The sequence below is a fragment of the Theropithecus gelada genome, chromosome 16 (assembly GCF_003255815.1).
Source record: "Theropithecus gelada isolate Dixy chromosome 16, Tgel_1.0, whole genome shotgun sequence".
Classification (NCBI taxonomy): Eukaryota; Metazoa; Chordata; class Mammalia; order Primates; family Cercopithecidae; genus Theropithecus; species Theropithecus gelada.
The window spans coordinates 64629426-64645751 of NC_037684.1; the positions used below are offsets into that span (position 1 = coordinate 64629426).

At 47.4% G+C, this 16326-nt stretch overlaps 1 protein-coding gene across 2 annotated transcripts; it reads left to right on the forward strand.

Moving 5' to 3' along the window:
* Positions 1 to 7947: 7947 nt before the first annotated feature.
* On the forward strand, positions 7948 to 14857 carry ODF4 (outer dense fiber of sperm tails 4). Of its 2 annotated transcripts, none has more exons than XM_025363128.1 (3): positions 7948 to 8268; positions 14142 to 14276; positions 14467 to 14857. In XM_025363128.1, exons 1-3 carry the CDS (start codon positions 8160 to 8162, stop codon positions 14649 to 14651), a joined length of 429 nt encoding a protein of 142 aa, XP_025218913.1. In that variant the 5' UTR covers positions 7948 to 8159; the 3' UTR covers positions 14652 to 14857. The 2 variants fall into 2 exon arrangements, with proteins under 2 accessions (XP_025218913.1, XP_025218912.1); XM_025363127.1 differs by having other exon boundaries at positions 7956 to 8574.
* Positions 14858 to 16326: the final 1469 nt, after the last annotated feature.

Genomic DNA, 16326 nt, shown 5'->3' on the forward strand with positions numbered 1-16326 from the left:
CAAAAGAGAACCCAGATGAAGCTGAACCACCACACGTCCCTTCATCCCAAATCCACTGTGTTAATTATTTGTACAATTAATGAAATAGCTGCATTTCTTCTTCTGGGAACATGATGGTGTCCCTCTTTGAGTAAAGTGCAGGCATGTGACTACTTTAACCAGTTACGTGTCATTAGTTGTGACGTGTATCACCTCTAGCTGGGAGCTTTAAGAGCCTGTGCTTGATTGGCTGCACAAACTCTTTTTCCATTTGACATGGTAACAGTTAGTGGTCCAGGTGGTACCTGCTTCATTATCCTATGCTCCGGAATGAGGATGACATGGAGAGGAGCCCTGAGACAACAAACAGTGACATGGAGTTTGAGCAACAAAGAAATCTTTGCTGTTTTAAGCAACTGAGATTTTGCAGTTGCTTGTTACCACAGCATAACCTTGCCTATCCTGACTGCTGCATTCACCAATCAGATAAGGTGCTCCATCTTCTTTGGAGGAGGAATGAAGAAGAAATAGGGAAAGAAGTTAGGGGTTTTCACCTATCTACCTGGAAATATGAATGGGAAATAAATGCTTCTTCCTAACACATATTATTAAAATGAGGATGGAGGAGCACTTCCCAAAAGGAAAAATGGATCAGTCTGGATTATAAGCAGCAGAATACGACTTTGATGATGTTTGTAGAAAATGGAGTTTGCGGACAGGATATTGGATAGTCACCGAGTCTCCAGGAAAGCTGGAGGATCAAGCCTATAAAACAGGCAGGAGTGTGGGAGGTAACACAGCCCAAGCTACCACCAAAAGCACTCCACAGAACTGGTCTGTCAAGCATGCACGGTAGATTCACACGACCTTCACCCCCCGTCACTGGGTGTCCTGGTCAGCATGACAACAAAGCCCACTGTGCCAGGAATGCCCACAACAGATGCTGCTGCTTATACCGCTGACAGTGCGACTCCTGGCCCGGCTGCTGTCACCACTGTAAAATAGACTCTTCTCTGTCCCTGCTTTGTGTCACTGGCTCCCAAGTTTAAGTCCAGGGACATTGTGTCTGTTCGGTTGATCCCAGGTTACGTAATTAGATCAATAGTTGGGAAAGTGAACCTTTGGCTTGTTCAACTTCTACAGCGGAACCTGGGCTGTCTCCAGACTACGGCTTGTTTTTTTTTTACCAAGTCTTGTTCTGTTACCCAGGTTGAAGGGCAGTGTTTGTATATTATCCTTTCACAGGATAATAGCCAAGTGGAATAGTTGTGATAGAGACTGTATGGCTCACAAAGCCTCAAGTATTTACTTATTTATTTTTAACTTTTTTTTTGGTTTGTTTTTGAGAGAGTCTCACTCTGACTCCCAGGCTGGAGTGCAGTGATGCGATCTTTGCTCACTGCAACCTCTGCCTCCTGGGTTCAAGCAATTCTCCTGCCTCAGTCTCCTGAGTAGCTGGGATTACAGGCATGAGTCACCACGCTGGCTGTTTTTTTTTTTTTTTTTGGTGCGTGTGTGTTTTTAGTAGAGACAGGGTTTCACCATGTTGGCTGAGCTGGTCTCAAACTCCTGACTTCGTGATCTGCCCACCTCAGCCTCCCAAAGCATTGGGATTACAGGTGTGAGCCACCGTGCCCGGCCTATTATCTGGATTTTTTTTTACAGAAAAAGTTTGTCTGCTCCTGATGTAGGACATGGGTTAGAGATATCCCAACCTAGGAGCAAGGAAGCTAGGGAATTTCTCTGTCAATTCTCTCTGTGTTATTAGCGGACAGCTTCCCTTCAGTTCTCTTCTCCTCCTTCCACCTTTCAGTTTACCTATTCTAGGCTTTTGCTTGTGCAACATCAAGGCTGATGACAGTTACGTTTACGTTTGTGGCTATAATTAAGTCTTCCTTGCTTTGTCCATCTGTTGATTCTAAAAGTTGAAAGGCAATGAACAGTGTTTACCTTATACATTGTGACTATATAAATATCTTTTGTTGCAGAACTAGTAATCATTTAGATTACATTTCCTTTCTTGAACTATTTGTAATTACCTTCTGAAAAGCAATGTTTGATACATTCACAAGATGATATGAAATCTATGTTAGTTATAAATGATTATAATATAATAAATACCTGGCTAGGCACAGTAGCTTGTGCCTGTAATCCTAGCACTTTGGGAGGCCAAGGCGGGAAGATCGCTTGAGCCCAGGTGCATCACCACACCCGTAGTCCCAGCTACTCGGGAGGCCGAAGTGGGAGGATGGCTTGAGCCTAGGAGTTCGGCTACACTCCAGCCTAGGTGACAAAGTGAGATTTGTCTCAAAAAAAAAATAATAATAATAATAATATCCATACATCTATCACCCAACCCAGGAGCTAGACTCTTACTAGTAATGTGTATGTGCCTGTGTAACACTCCTCATCCCATTCCTCTACCTTCTTGAGAAGTAACCATCATATGACATTTTGTGTTCACTGTGCCACTGCTTTTAAAAAACTACCATGCAACAAATGGGATCTAATTAAACTAAAGAGCTTCTGCACAGCAAAAGAAACTACCATCAGAGTGAACAGGCAACCTACAGAATGGGAGAAAATTTTTGCAATCTACTCTTCTGACAAAGGGCTAATATCCAGAACCTGCAAAGAACTCAACCAAATTTACAAGAAAAAAACAAACAACCCCATCAAAAAGTGGGCAAAGGATATGAACAGACACTTCTCAAAAGAAGACATTTATACACCCAATAGACACATGAAAAAATGCTCATCATCAACTCGCCATCAGAGAAATGCAAATCAAAACCACAATGAGATACCATCTCACACCAATTAGAATGGCGATCATTAAAAAGTCAGGAAACAACAGGTGCTGGAGAGGATGTGGAGAAATAGGAACACTTTTACACTGTTGGTGGGACTGTAAACTAGTTCAACCATGTGGAAAACAGTGTGGTGATTCCTCAAGGATCTAGAACTAGAAATACCATTTGACCCAGCCATCCCATTACTAGGTATATACCCAAAGGATTATAAATCATGCTGCTATAAAGATACATGCACACGTATGTTTATTGTGGCACTATTCACAATAGCAAAGACTTGGAATCAACCCAAATGTCCATCAGTGACAGACTGGATGAAGAAACTGTGGCACATATACACCATGGAATACTACACAGCCATAAAAAAGGATGAGTTCGTGTCCTTTGTAGGGACATGGATGCAGCTGGAAACCATCATTCTCAGCAAACTATTGCAAGAACAGAAAACCAAATACCGCATGTTCTCACTCACAGGTGGGAATTGAACAATGAGGTCACTTGGACACAGGAAGGGGAATATCACACATCGGGGCCTATTGTGGGGAGGGGGGAGGGGGGAGGGATAGTATTAGGAGATATACCTAATGTAAATGACGAGTTAATGGGTGCAGCACACCAACGTGGCACATGCGTACATATGTAACAAACCTGCACGTTGTGCACATGTACCCTAGAACTTAAAGTATAAACAAAACCAAAAAACAAAAAACAAAAAACTACCAAGCAATCATAAGCTTACATAAGCTTAAACAATGCTTTGTTTGTTGAACTTGGTTATGGGCTCTATAAAAATGGCATCACATGTACTGTGTAGTCTTCTGGGGGTTACATTTTTCAGGAAACTTCTATTTCCAAGATTCTTCCATGTTGTGTGTTGCTGTGAGAAATGCTTATTATTAAAGACCCTTAGAAACTCAAGGAAAAAGCCGGGTGCAGTGGCTTACGCCTGTAATCCCAGCACTTTGGGAGGCCGAGGCGGGTGAATCACAAGGTCAGGAGTTTGAGACCCACCTGGCCAACAAGGTGAAACTCTGTCTCTACTAAAAATACAAAAAATTAGCTGGGCATAGTGGCAGGCACCTGTAATCCCAGCTACTTGGGAGGCTCAGGCAGGAGAATCACTTGAACCCGGGAGGCAGAGGTTGCAGTGAGCCGAGATCACACCACTGCACTCCAGACTGGGCGACAGAGCGAGACTTCGTCTCAAAAAAAAAAAAAAAAAAGAAACTCCAGGAAAAACTTAAAAACTAAACAGGATTCGAGAGAGGAAGCCCAATCCTGATGACGCTGGCTCTGTGTAAATGACATTCCCAGCAGGCCCACCACCCCCTCTCCCAGTGCTGTCCGCTTCTCCCATCTTCAAGATTTGTCTTCTGACCCGGCGCAGTGGCTCACGCCTGTAATCCCAGCACTTTGGGAGGCCGAGGTGGGTGGATCACGAGGTCAGGAGATCGAGACCATCCTGGCTAACACGGTGAAATCCCGTCTCTACTAAAAATACAAAAAATTAGTGCAGGCGCCTGTAGTCCCAGCTACTTGGGAGGCTGAGGCAGGAGAATGGTGTGAACCTGGGAGGTGGAGCTTGCAGTGAGCTGAGATCCGGCCACTGCACTCCAGTCTGGGGGACAGAGCGAGACTCCGTCTCAAAAAAAAAAAAAAAAAGATTCTGTCTTCTGACCCAGTGCCCCAACTGTGACTGCTTGTTCTAAGGATGGCACTCGTCCCTGGTAACGCCAGAGAATGCTTGGACTTGGGACTGAGAGGTCTCCCCTCCAGCAGCTGGAGGTGTCTGCTACACAGCTTGGAGTGTGAGGGTCACGTTTCCTACCATGTGGGCCAGAGCAGAGGAAGAGGCTGGTCTGCAGAGACAGAGAAAGATGCCCAGGGAGGGGCAGAGACCAGAGCCAGAGGAAGCGCCCTCACAGGCTTTGAATTTCAACTTCCAACCATTCCTGAGGTCCCACTGCACAGGTGACATCAGGATTCATAGTTCATTCTGCTTTTGCTTACAAGGAGAGTTAATCTGTTCCAGGATTTGCAGATGCCACTGACTGGCAAGGATGCTTGCCAGGAATTATCTTCTACGTTTTTGCTCCTTCCCTGTTTGCTAGTGAAAGACTGTAAGAATAATTAAAATGATAATTTAACAATATAATTACCAGTTGCCGGGAATTTACTATGAAGTAGTGAGTGCTTTTTGATCATTATCTCATTCAGCACTCCTACCAAGTCTATGAGAAAAATATCGTTCCTGTGTTACAGATAAGTAAACTGAGGCATATGGAAACTATATGACATCCAGGTTCACAGGGCTATTAAGAGGAAGACCCGGCCGCGTGTGGTGGCACATGCCTGTAATCCCAAGATTTTGGGAGGCTGAAACGGGTGGATCACCTGAGGTCAGGAGTTTGAGACTGGCCTAACCAACTTGGTGAAGTCCTGTCTCTACAAAATACAAAAAATTAGGCGGGCATGGTGGTGCATGCCTGTAATCCCAGCTACTTGGGACGCTGAGGCAGGAGAATCACTTGAACCCAGGAGGTGGAGGTTGCACTTAGCTGACCAAGATGCTGCCACTGCACTCTAGCCTGGACAACAAGAGCGATCTCATCTCAAAAATAAAAAAAGAGGGGGGAAGACCCATTTTTCATAGCTTTGCCTGTTGGACCCCAAAAGCTATGTTCTTTTTTTTTTTTTTTTTGAGACAGAGACTCCCTCTGGCCTGGGTGATGAAGGAAGACCGTTTCAATCAATCAATCATCAATAAAAATAATTATAATAATCTTCTCAGAAGGCATGACATCCCCACGACCCATTCTCATCCTACATCCTCCTCTTTCTGGTGCTGAGAAATAAAGAAAGGAAAAAGGAAAGTCAAAAGAAGAGGGAAGGAATTGGTGATGATTGACTAGGAGTGAGCAGAGCTGGGAGGGAGGTGAAGGGTTGGGGAAAGCAGTGGGAAGCTCGATGACATCTTTGCAAGACATTTCCAAAGAACAATGGAGGGAGGATCTTTTCCTGGGGACAAGCTCCTCCTCCCTCCCCCTGCTCCATCAGTGAGCATTTGTGGTTGGGGTTAGGGCAGAGGAAATAGAAAGAGAAAAGGGAACTGTCCTAGTCCATTTTGTGTTGCTATAACAGAATACTTGAGGTTGAATAATTCATAAAGAAAAAAGGGCTAATTGGCTCACAATTCTGATGGCCAGAAAGCTCAAGATTGGGTGTCTGTTGAGGATGCCAGGCTGCTTCCACTTATGGTGGAGGGCGAAGGGGAGCTGGCTTGCGCAGAGATCACAAGGTAAGGGAGGAGCTGAAACTGTGCCCCAAAGAGTTAAATAACCAGTGATTAACGGACATTTTCGAGTTTACAGGATGGTAGCCAAGAAACAGCTTGCTGAAATCCTGAAACTCCCTTTGCTTACAACAGAACTGGCTGAAATCCGTGGGAACCCGTATAGCTGACTGCAATCTGCACAGAACGAGCTTGCTGATGTCGCAGCCCGAATTTCCACCTGATGTTTCATACTAACGCCACCAAATTTGCACATGCAGCCCATGAAGAAGCTTGCAGAGATAACTGGACATGGTCAAGGACTTTCTAGACTTCTCCTTTCTTTCCACCAATCATCCGCTAGTCCCAGAATCCACCCCCTAAACCTTTTCTCATGGAAGGACTGCCTTAAGGCCAGCAAAGGGAGCAGATTTGAGCTGGATTCCCATATCCCTGTGGGTCAACTCACAATAAAGCTTTTCTTTTCTCAAAACCTAGTGCCCTAGTATTGGCTTCTATGCACATCGGGCAGTGAGCCCTTTTGCTTGGTAACAGTTCCAAGTTCTTTTTAACAACCAGCTATTGTGGGGAGCTAATAGAGTGAGGTCTCAGGGAAGGCGTTAATCCCTTCACAAGGCATCTGCCCCCATGACCCGAACACCACCCACTCAGCCCTCTCACCTCCCACCACCACCACACTGGGGAGCACATTTCAACGTGAGGTTTGGTGAGGACAAATTAACCATACGCAAACCACAGGAGGGCCTCTCCCAGACCATTGCTCGCATGTAAAGGGGGGCAGAAGCTGGAGGGAGGCGTCAGATCCACAGTTCTGAGCTGTGGCCTGAGAAACAGGATTTCCAGAAAGAGTTAGAGCTGGAGCCATGGGCCAGGTGAGGTGGCTCACGCCTGTAATCCCAATGCTTTGGGAGGCCAAGTGGGGAAGATCTCATGAGGGCAGGATTTTTTTTTTTTTTTTTTTGAGACTAAGTTTCACTCTTATTGCCCAGGCTGGAGAGCAATGGCGCGATCTCGGTTCACCGCAACCTCCGCCTCCTGGGTTCAAGCAATTCTCCTGCCTCAGCCTCCCGAGTAGCTGGGATTGCAGGCACACGCCACCACGCCCAGCTAATTGTGTATTTTTAGTAGAGACGGGGTTTCTCCATGTTGGTCAGGATGGTCTCGAACTCCCGACCTCAGGTGATCCACCCACCTTGGCCACCCAAAGTGCTGGTATTAGAGATGTGAGCCACTGTGCCTGGCAGAGGCCAGGAGTTTGAGATCAGACTGGGTAACACATCAAGACCCCATCTCTACAAACAATTGAAAAATTAGTGGCCGGGCGTGGTGGCTCACACCTGTAATCCCAGCACTTTGGGAGGCCAAGGTGGGTGGATAACGAGGTCGGGAGATCAAGACCATCCTGGCTAACACAGTGAAACCCCGTCTCTACTAAAAATACAAAAAATTAGCCGGGCGTGGTGACGGGCGCCTGTAGTCCCAGCTACTCGGGAGGCTGAGGCAGGAGAATGGCGTGAACCCAGGAGGCGGAGCTGGCAGTGAGCCGAGATTGCGCCACTGCACTCCAGCCTGGGCGACAGAGCGAGACTCCATCTCAAAAAAAAAAAGAAGAAGAAAAAAAAAAAATTAGCCAGGCATGGTGGCACAATCCTGTAGTCCCAGCTACTCAGGAGGCTGAGGTGGGAGGATCACTTGAACCCAGAAGTTCAAGGTTGCAGTGAGCCAAAGTTGTGTCACGGAACCCCAGCCCCCAGCCTGGGCAATAGAGGGAGACTCTGTCTCTCTTTAAAAAAAAAAAAAAAAAAAAAAAAGGCTGAAGTCTTGGTTCTCCTCCCCCATCTCACTGTGCCCCAGGAAAATTCCGTGGCAGTTAGGGGACCTGGCCTGCTGAATGGGTTGGGGCCTTCTCTTGGATCAAGAGTCTTTTATTAGATTAAGGTCTCTTATTAGACTTCCTCATTCTTTCTCAGACCCCAGGCTGCATGGTGGCAGCTGATGAAAAGATCTGAAAGATGAGAAGAGACAATTGAGGCTGGTGAGGGAAGAGGGAGACAGGGGGAGAAGTGGTGTTCAAGATGGATGCAGAGGACCCTGGGAATGAGTTCCCTAGGTCAGAAGGAGAAAGAGACCAACATCAGAGACCTGAAAAGGAAACGAAGAGTGGGGAGGCAGGATGGGGCAGAGGTGAGCTGGGACATGATGGGTCCTTGAGCCAGCGCCGGAACTCTCTGCTTCCCTTTCAATGGAGAGTTATACACAGTTTCCACTGGATGGCCCAGGTGTTGGCTTCTGAGCTCAGCCTGGTTGCCTTTATCCTACTGTTGGTCATGGCCTTCTCCAAGAAATGGCTGTACCTCTCTAGGAGCCGCTTCTACCAGCGCTGGCCCGTAGATGTCAGCAACAGAATCCACACATCAGCCCACATTATGTCTATGGGGCTCCTGCACTTCTGCAAATCCAGGGGCTGTTCTGACTTAGAGAATGGGAAAGGTGAGCCCCTCCAGCCCCAATCCCAGCCCAGTCTTGGCCTCTCTATCTGCACCCTGGATGTATTCTTGTTCCCTCTCCCTGGTCATCTTTACTTTTTGGCCTGCAAGATAGTTCCATTGGCACTGAGACCTCCAACGATCATTTCTCGTCCTGTAGCCTGGCTAAATAGATTTGATTGGTGCAAAGGAAAATGTCACTGCTTTTGATAAAACCCAGAGCCAAATCTGTGCTTCTAAGAATGCTATGAGAGAGTTGGTCATGGTGCCGTACACCTGTGGTCTCAGCTATCCAGGAGGCTGAGGTGGGAGGATTGCTTGGGCCCAGGAGTTTGAGTCCAGCCTGGGCAACCTAGTGAGATACCTGTCTCTAAAAAAAAAAAAAAAAAAAAATCAGGCCGGGCGCTGTGGCTCATGCCTGTAATCCCAGCACTTTGGGAGGCCAAGGCAGGCGGATCACCTGAGGTGGGTAGATCGAGTCCATCCTGGCTAACACAGTGAAACCTCATCTCTACTAAAAATACAAAAAATTAGCCAGGCATGGTGGCACATGCCTGTAATCCCAGCTACTCTGGAGACTGAGGCAGGAGAATCGCTTGAACCCGGCAGGCGGAAGTCACAGTGAGCCGAGACCGCACCACTGCACTCCAGCCTGGGTAACAAGAGCAAAACTCCGTCTCAAAAAAAAAAAAAAAAAAAAAAAAAAGTTGTGAGGGGCATGGACCCTTAGCACAAGAGACTCACTCATTAATCGCCTAATTTACCAGGGAGAAGAGCCCCAGTGAGATGGGGGTTTCCTTAGTCTTGTGTACCCAGAGCTTTGAGAGGACTCCTTGCAATGTCTCTTCTCAGGCCCTGATCCCACACGCTCTCCTTTCCTTCTGCCTCAGGCCTTGCTTTTCTGGATCATTTTCCTGTTTCCACGCCTGGTTTCTATGTTCCTTCCTTCCCTGAATTCTTGCAGCTGCTTCCTTCCTTATCCTTGTTTTTTTTTTTTTTTTTTTTGAGACGGAGTCTCACTGTGTCTCCCAGGCTGGAGTGCAGTGGCGCGATCTCGGCTCACTGCAAGCTCCGCCCCCCGGGTTCACGCCATTCTCCCGCCTCAGCCTCCCAAGTAGCTGGGACTACAGGCGCCCGCTACCGCGCCCGGCTAGTTTTTTGTATTTTTAGTAGAGACGGGGTTTCACCATGTTAGCCAGGATAGTCTCGATCTCCTGACCTTGTGATCCACCCGCCTCGGCCTCCCAAAGTGCTGGGATTACAGGCTTGAGCCACCGCGCCCGGCCTATCCTTGTTTTTTTTTTTGTTTGTTTCACCGATTTTTTTAGAGAAAAGGTCTCACTCTGTCACCCAGGCTGGAGTGCAGTGGTGCAATCATAGCTCACTGCAGCTTCCAACTTCTGGGCTCAAGGGATCCTCCTGCTTTAACTTCCTGAGAATCTCAGACTGCAGGCCCTGGCCACCACACCTGGATCTTATTCTTGTTAGTCTCTGGTTATGCTGTTCCCTCACCCCTCAGGAATTTGGAGTTCTTTCTCAGCTCCTGGGGATAACGAGAGCTTTTGACCCTTATTTCAATTTTTTCACTTTCCTTAGCATGAAAAAAAACACACAGCTCTTATTTTCTGAAAGCATTATATCCTTATTATATGAATATGAAAGTATTCATATAATAAATTATGAAAGTATTATGTCCTTATTATAATAAATTTGGGGAAACAAAAGCTATCCTTTATTGTACACTTCCTTCATTTGTTCGATTTAGTCCTCAGTCAACCCTAAGGATAGAGATAATTATCCCTATTTTAGAGATGAGAAAATTGGGACTCAGAGAGATTAAGTACCTTGCTCAGGGTCATAAAGCTAGTAGATTGAACCAAATGACATGCTAATATTTGACTGCTTTTTCACCTACAAAAGGAGCCATTTCATATGGATCAACCTAATAATGGCAGGTTTGGAATTGCAACTCAGGGGTGTCTGGCTCTGAAACTCATGTAGGTGCCTTGCTCTATGGAGCTACTCAAAGACAGCCAGGCTTTTTATTTTTATTTATTTATTTATTTGTTTAATTTAATTTAATTTATTTTAATTTATTAATTTTTGTTTTTGAGACAGAATCTTGCTCTGTTGCCCAGGCTGGAATGCAGTGGCGGTCTCAGGTCACTGCAACTTCTGCCTCCCAGGTTTAAGTGATTCTCCGGCCTCAGCCTCTCAAGTAGCTGGGATTACAGGCCCCCGCCACCACGTCCAGCTAATTTTTGTATTTTTAGTAGAGATGGGGTTTCACCATGTTGACCAGGCTGGTCTTGAACTTCTGACCTCAGGTGGTTCGCCTGCCTCGGACTCCCAAAGTGCTGGGATTACAGGTGTGAGCCCCCGCATCCAGCCGAATATCACTGATTCTTAAAATTTATTTAATTAGGATTAGGTAGTGTATAAACAGTGAATATTCAAATAATACAAAGGATTGTATAGTGAAGTGAGTCTGTTATCTCTTGGTATCTAGTCTCCCTCCCCAGTTTCTTCTGTTTCTTTCCAGAGACACTCTATTCAGAGACAAGCATCTATTTTTATTTTTATTTTGAGACAGTGTCTCACTCTGTCACCCAGGATGGTGTGCAGCGGTGTGATTGTAGTTTATTGCACTGCAGCCTCAAACTTCTGGGCCCGAGTGATCCTCCCACCTCGAAGCTCCTGGGTAGCTAGAACCACAGGTGCATGCCACCATGCCTGGCTACTTTTTTTTTTTTTTTAATTTGTAGAGACCAGGGTCTCCCGATGCTGCCCAGGCTGGTCTCCAACTCCTGGGCTCAAGTGATCCTCCTGCCTCCACCTCCCAAAGTGTTGGAATTACCGTTGTGAACCATTGTGCCTAGTCTATCACCTATCACCATTTTAAATGAACACACAATAACCCAATGTGTGGGTATAGTATAATTTATTTTACAAATCTCTTGTAAATCAAGGAGCTTATTGGACTTTTTTTTTTTTTTTTTTTGAGACAGAGTCTCACCCAGTTGCCCAGGTTGGAGTGCAGTGGCGTGATCTCGGCTCACTGCAACCCCTGCCTCCTGGGCTCAAGCGATCCGCCCACCTCAGCCTCCCCAGTAGCCGAGACTACACACAGGTGCCACCACACCTGGCTAATTTTTGTATTTTTAGTAGAGACAGGGTTTTTACCATGTTGGCCAGGCTGGTTTCAAACTCCTGACCTCAAGTGATCCACCCACCTCAGCCTCTCAAAGTACTGGGATTACAGGCATGAGCCAGCATGCTTGGCCGACATATTAATACCTCTGCAAAGAAGATTCTTGTACCCAGATTTTGCTGCAGATATCTGATTATTCCTTAACATAAATTCCAAGAAGCAGCATTGTATGGTAAAAGAATGTAGATTTTCTGGATCTTTTATGCCAGATCATTCACCACAAATGCTGCCCACCAGGAGTGTGTGAGAGGACCTCTTTTCTCTATATACTCTCCTATACTAGGTGTTATCAATCTTATTTTGATCTTTGCTAATTTGACAGTTTATATATATATGTGTATGTAGAGATGGGGTTTCACCATGTTGGCCAGGATGGTCTTGATCTCCTGACCTTGTGATCTGCCAACCTTGCTCTCCCAAAGTGCTGGCATTACAGGTGTGAGCCACCGTGCCCAGCCAAGTGTGTGTGTGTGTGTGTGTGTGTGTGTATATATATATATATTGTGTGTGTGATGGAATCTTACTCTGTCCTCCAGGCTGGGGTGCAGTGGTACGATCTCAGCTCACTGCAAACTTGGCCTCCCCGGATCAAGCAATTCTCCTGTCTCAGCCTCCCAGTAGCTGGGATTACAGGCACGTGCCACCATGCCCCGCTCATTTTTGTATTTTTAGTAGAGATGGGGTTTCACCATGTTGGCCAGGCTGGTCTCGAACACCTGATCTCAAGTGACCCGCCCACCTCAGCCTCCCAAAGGGCTAGGATTACAGGCATGAGCCTCCATACCCGGCTCCAGTTGTATATTTTCAAAGAGACAGGGCCTCCCTATGTTGTCCAGGCTGGTCTCAAACCCTTAGGCTCAAGAGATCCTCCCACCTCAGCTTCCCAAAGTGCTGGGATTACGGGTGTGAGCCACCATGCTCGGCCTCGATGGTTTTTCACAAATCACATTTAATTAGCAATTCTTTGTGTTGAGCTTCATATGTTGATCAGACATTTGTACTCCTTCTTTGGAGAACTGCAGTTTAAGTCCTCTGTCCATTTTCTTTTCTGTTGAGGTATTCATTTGCATGCGGTTGAGATTATCAAACAATCTCCATATCAAGGATCTTGGCTTATTTAAGAAGTGAAAGCTGCTGGGCGCGGTGGCTCATGCCTGTAATCCCAGCACTTTGGGAGACCGAGGCGGGCGGAACACGAGGTCAGGAGATCGAGACCATCCTGGCTAACATGGTGAAATCCCGTCTCTACTAAAAAAAAATACTAAAAATTAGCCGGGCGTGGTGGCGGGCGCCTGTAGTCCCAGCTACTCGGGAGGCTGAGGCAGGAGAATGGCGTGAACCTGGGAGGCGGAGCTTGCAGTGAGCCGAGATCGCGCCACTGCACTCCAGCCTGGGCGACACAGCGAGACTCCGTCTCAAAAAAAAAAAAAAAGAAGTGAAAGCAATATTTCAGTGTTACTTCAAATGTGCATTTCTCTGGTTATTAATGGGCCCGTACATTTTCTTTCTATCTTTTTTTTTGTTTGTTTTTGTAGGCAGAGTCTCGCTCTGTTGACCAGGCTGGAGTGCAGTGGCTCACCGCAATCTCCGCCTCCCAGGTTCAAGCGATTCTCCTGCCTCAGCCTCCTGAGTAGCTGGGACTACAGGCACACACCACCATGCCCAGCTACTTTTTGTATTTTTAGTAGAGACGGGGTTTCACTATGTTGGCCAGGCTGGTCTTGAACTCCTGACCTTGTGACCCACCTGCCTCGGCCTCCCAACGTGCTGGGATTACAGGCCTGAGTCACCGCACCCGGTGGTACGTTTTCTTGTATTTGCTCATTTTTATGTTTCGTCTTTTGTGAATCCTTAGTTGATCTTTTTGTTTGTCATTTTCCCCAGACAGTTTTAAGCTGTGGACAAATCAGCCCATGTTTAAGGTGGCTAAGTTAAGCTTCAACCTGACCCTGGGGCTGGGCCTCATCCTCACCATCTGGTTGCACCTGCCCTACCTGCCCGCTGTTCAGAAATTGCCCATTGTCGGCTTGGTCGGGACCATCTTGAGCTTCTGTGAAGGTGCCTCTTAGCTCTGGAAAAGGTCCTTTGTTTTCCTAACCCACATCTTCCTGGGCACTTCTCCCTCTTCTTTGGGGGTGGTGTGGGGGTTTTGTGGGTGGTGGGAGAACAGAGCTGAGAATTGAGTTACATCATTTCCTGGTCACAAGAGAGGTAGAAATGGAGGGGTTGACTCCTGGAACCTCAGGGGCCAGTCACTCTGTGCGTGGTGATGTGGTTTGTGGCTCTAGCCCAGCAGATGAGGAAGACCCTCCTGTGGGACTCTTGCATGACAACGAGACCCTCTGCTTCCTGTCTCCTAGTGACCTTCATCTTCTTCACCCTCATGCTGTTCCCCATTAACATCTGGATCTTCGAGGTGGAGAGGAATGTATCCATCCCCATCGGATGGAGCTATTTCATTGGTTGGCTGGTGCTTATCCTATATGTCAGCTGCGGTGAGTGGCCAGAGGGCCCTGGGGGAAGGAAGGGACATGGGAAAGTTAGGTCAGGGAAAGTGTGGAGGGAAGAGGCTGGCGATCCCCAGGGTTAGATTTTTAGGGTCTTATCTTCCCTTTGGCCTCACCCTGCTTGTCACTTTACCTCCCAGTCACAACTTTCCTCTCCCCTGTCCCTGTCCTTTCCCAGCGATCCTTTGCTACTTCAACCATAAAAGTTTCTGGAGTCTGATTCTGTGCCACCCCAGTGGCACTGTGTCCTGCAGCAGCAGTTTCGGCTCAGCAGAAGAATCTCCAAGGGCACAGATGATCACAGACACCCCCATCACCCAGGAGGGAGTCCTGGATCCTGAGCGGAAGGATACACACCTGTAACCTTTTCTGAGCTCCTGGCACCAAGTTCAGTCCATTCCTCTGACCCTGTCTCCTCATCCTCCCCACAGCCCTTGAATAGGTTGGTCCTCATCATTGCAAGGAATGAGAAAGGGAGGATGCTGGACCAGCTTTGCACTCCTCTGCTTTCTGCCTGACTTGATTGAGCTTGAGTGATGTGGAATAAACTGTCCGTCTCTTCTTTCTCATATCTGGCTGTTGTTGAGGCAAGCTTGAGGAGGAGGGAGAGGAAAGGAGAAAGAACAAGTTTGTTTTCCAGTTCTTGCTGCCCAGGAGCCTTTTGGCACCTGCTAGTCCCTAAACCTGCCCAACCTCTACCAGAGCATACTTGTACATGGGCAAATACCTCTGGAGAGCTACGCCTCTTTTTCTTTGTTATCTCTGACCCAACATTTGCTAGTTAGTGGGTGGAGGAGGTAGCGCTGATTAGGAGAGAAATATCACCTACCATCTTGTTGGCTTAAGCATAGTGAAGGATTCAAAAGCCAAAAGGCTCAAAGATAAGAGGCAGGTTGAACAACGAGCACCACAGCACAGGTGGTTCGCCCAGGTATGTGTCCTGGGCGGCAGTCCCACCCTCTGTGTCCAGCTCCGATGACAGAATGCATAGGGCCTGTGCCCTGGAAACCACCATCCACCCTGGCTGCTATAGCTTTCCACCCAAGCCTCCCACACCCTCCGCTATGTAACAGCAGGAATAAAACATGGCGACAAAGGAAAGCATTCGGGTTAGGTCCAAAAGGTAAGTTGCACATTTGGGTTTTAAAGCCAGCTTGGGGAGTGCTGGCAATGCCCATCAGGCTTTGGACATGTTGCCCAGAGAGGCCAGCCTCCCAAGAGAGCATCCATAGCTGATCTGGGTCATGTCTATCCCTCCAGATGAAACCACGATACCAGGCAGCTGCAGGAGTGCAGGGACACGCCTGTAGTCCTAGCTACTCAGAAGGCTGAGGCAGGAGAATGGTGTGAACCTGGGAGGCGGAGCTTGCAGTGAGCCGAGATCACGCCTCTGCACTCCAGCCTGGGCAACAGAGCGAGACTCTGTCTCAAAAAAAAAAAAAAGGCCGGGCGCGGTGGCTCAAGCCTGTAATCCCAGCACTTTGGGAGGCCGAGATGGGCGGATCACGAGGTCAGGAGATCGAGACCATCCTGGCTAACACGGTGAAACCCCGTCTCTACTAAGAAATACAAAAAATAGCCAGGCGAGGGGGCGGGCGCCTGTAGTCCCAGCTACTCGGGAGGCTGAGGCCGGAGAATGGCGTGAACCCGGGAGGCGGAGCTTGCAGTGAGCTGAGATCCGGCCACTGCACTCCAGCCTGGGCTACAGAGCGAGACTCCGTCTCAAAAAAAAAAAAAAAAAAAAAAAAAGTGTTTTTGGAGATGGCGGAAGGGAGCTCATCATGTTGCCCAGGCTGGTCTCGAACTCCCAGCATCAAGTGATCCTCCTGCCTCAGCCTCCCAAAGCACTGGGATTACAGGCATGAACCACTGTACCCAGTCTAAAATGTATTTTAATTGAATGTCTTGGTCCATTTGCACTCTCTAACAAAGTACCTGAGACTGGATAATTTATAAAGAACAGAAATTTATTTTTCACAATTCTAGAATCTGGGAACTTTAAGATCAAGGCACCAGCAGATTCCGTGCCTAGTGAGGG

What these genes read in the sequence shown, in the direction of transcription:
- ODF4 (XM_025363127.1), top strand. Translation starts at nt 8,160, where the DNA reads ATGGATGCAGAGGACCCTGGGAATGAGTTCCCTAGGTCAGAAGGAGAA. An exon ending in TGACTTAGAGAATGGGAAAG is followed by an intron (nt 8,575 to 14,141) that starts GTGAGCCCCTCC and finishes CCTGTCTCCTAG; the next exon opens with TGACCTTCATCTTCTTCACC. An exon ending in TATCCTATATGTCAGCTGCG is followed by an intron (nt 14,277 to 14,466) that starts GTGAGTGGCCAG and finishes GTCCTTTCCCAG; the next exon opens with CGATCCTTTGCTACTTCAAC.